At 43.5% G+C, this 998-nt stretch overlaps 1 protein-coding gene across 1 annotated transcript; it reads right to left on the bottom strand.

The window, feature by feature from the left end:
• Positions 1-157: 157 nt before the first annotated feature.
• Positions 158-559, bottom strand: T265_16068 (hypothetical protein; the record flags this gene model as incomplete). The annotated part of the gene is made up of 1 exon (XM_009179569.1): positions 158-559. A coding segment is annotated over one exon (402 nt), but the record flags the coding sequence as incomplete, so codon positions are not given.
• Between the last annotated feature and the right edge of the window lie 439 nt (positions 560-998).

Below are 998 nucleotides of genomic sequence, written 5' to 3'. Positions count from 1 at the left end.
AACACAGGCAAACGACTCCATCACGCATTAATCTTGGTGGCCTCCTGAGTAAACTCGTACAACACAACCAATGACTCATGGTGAAAACTGGATCTGATTGGGGAAAGTCAACAGGAAATAGATGAAAGAAGACCACATAAGTCTCCTTCGACTTACTGTGCAACAAGAGTTCCCGGATGCGGTAACGCTTGTCATGGAACAACTGGGACTCGGGAGACACTCCAAAGCCTAACCCCACGAGAAATTGTAAAAGATCAAAGACAACAGCCCCTTCCACATTTAAAATAATTTCCCCGACGTCTCTGTGTATAACGTACTCACTATAGGGGTAAAACAAATATCTCAGTAGGGAGGTTCGAACAATCGACATTTCCGGACAAATAAGCTGAGGCTTCTGTTGCTTCATGAATGATGAATCCTGACTGAAGAAGTAAATCCCACAAACGTGCATACAACCACGATAGTTAATAAGGGTGACAGAGCTTAGTACACTAAGCTGTACCGCTCGATCACCTTCGGATCGAAAATCTGGCTGAAATCCAGAGTCCAAACCGGTCATCTAACCACTCATCGAAGAGTATTCGAACACAAATTGCACACTCACTGTGCGATACATAAAAGTACCTGGCTAGAACCACAAACAAACGGGCCTACAAAATTGTCCAAAACCTCTTACCGTGGCTTGCATTATCGACAATCTGAGAAGCGCTCGCTGGCTCAGCCCGACCAATACATTCATATCGATTTGCTACGGTTTAGCTTGGTACGATGTAACGGTGATACTACTGACGAGGAAGGCACGCGAGAGTAGTATGTTTTCTTCTTGTTAATTCGCTTTGCGTCTCTTGAAAAGGGAGATCTGTTGCGGAATTTGTGGAGTTGCTTTGTAGCATTTGCCCAGATTTGAGCAACAGTCAATGAAACTCCAGGAAAGTTCAGTAAGACGCTTTCAAAAGAAGATGGAATTTAAGTTTTTGTAAATAAGATGCAAATGTGAG

The sequence above is a fragment of the Opisthorchis viverrini genome (assembly GCF_000715545.1).
Source record: "Opisthorchis viverrini unplaced genomic scaffold opera_v5_3999, whole genome shotgun sequence".
Classification (NCBI taxonomy): domain Eukaryota; kingdom Metazoa; phylum Platyhelminthes; class Trematoda; order Opisthorchiida; family Opisthorchiidae; genus Opisthorchis; species Opisthorchis viverrini.
Note: the sequence above shows the minus strand (reverse complement) of the source record. Positions and strands in the feature narration are given on the sequence as shown.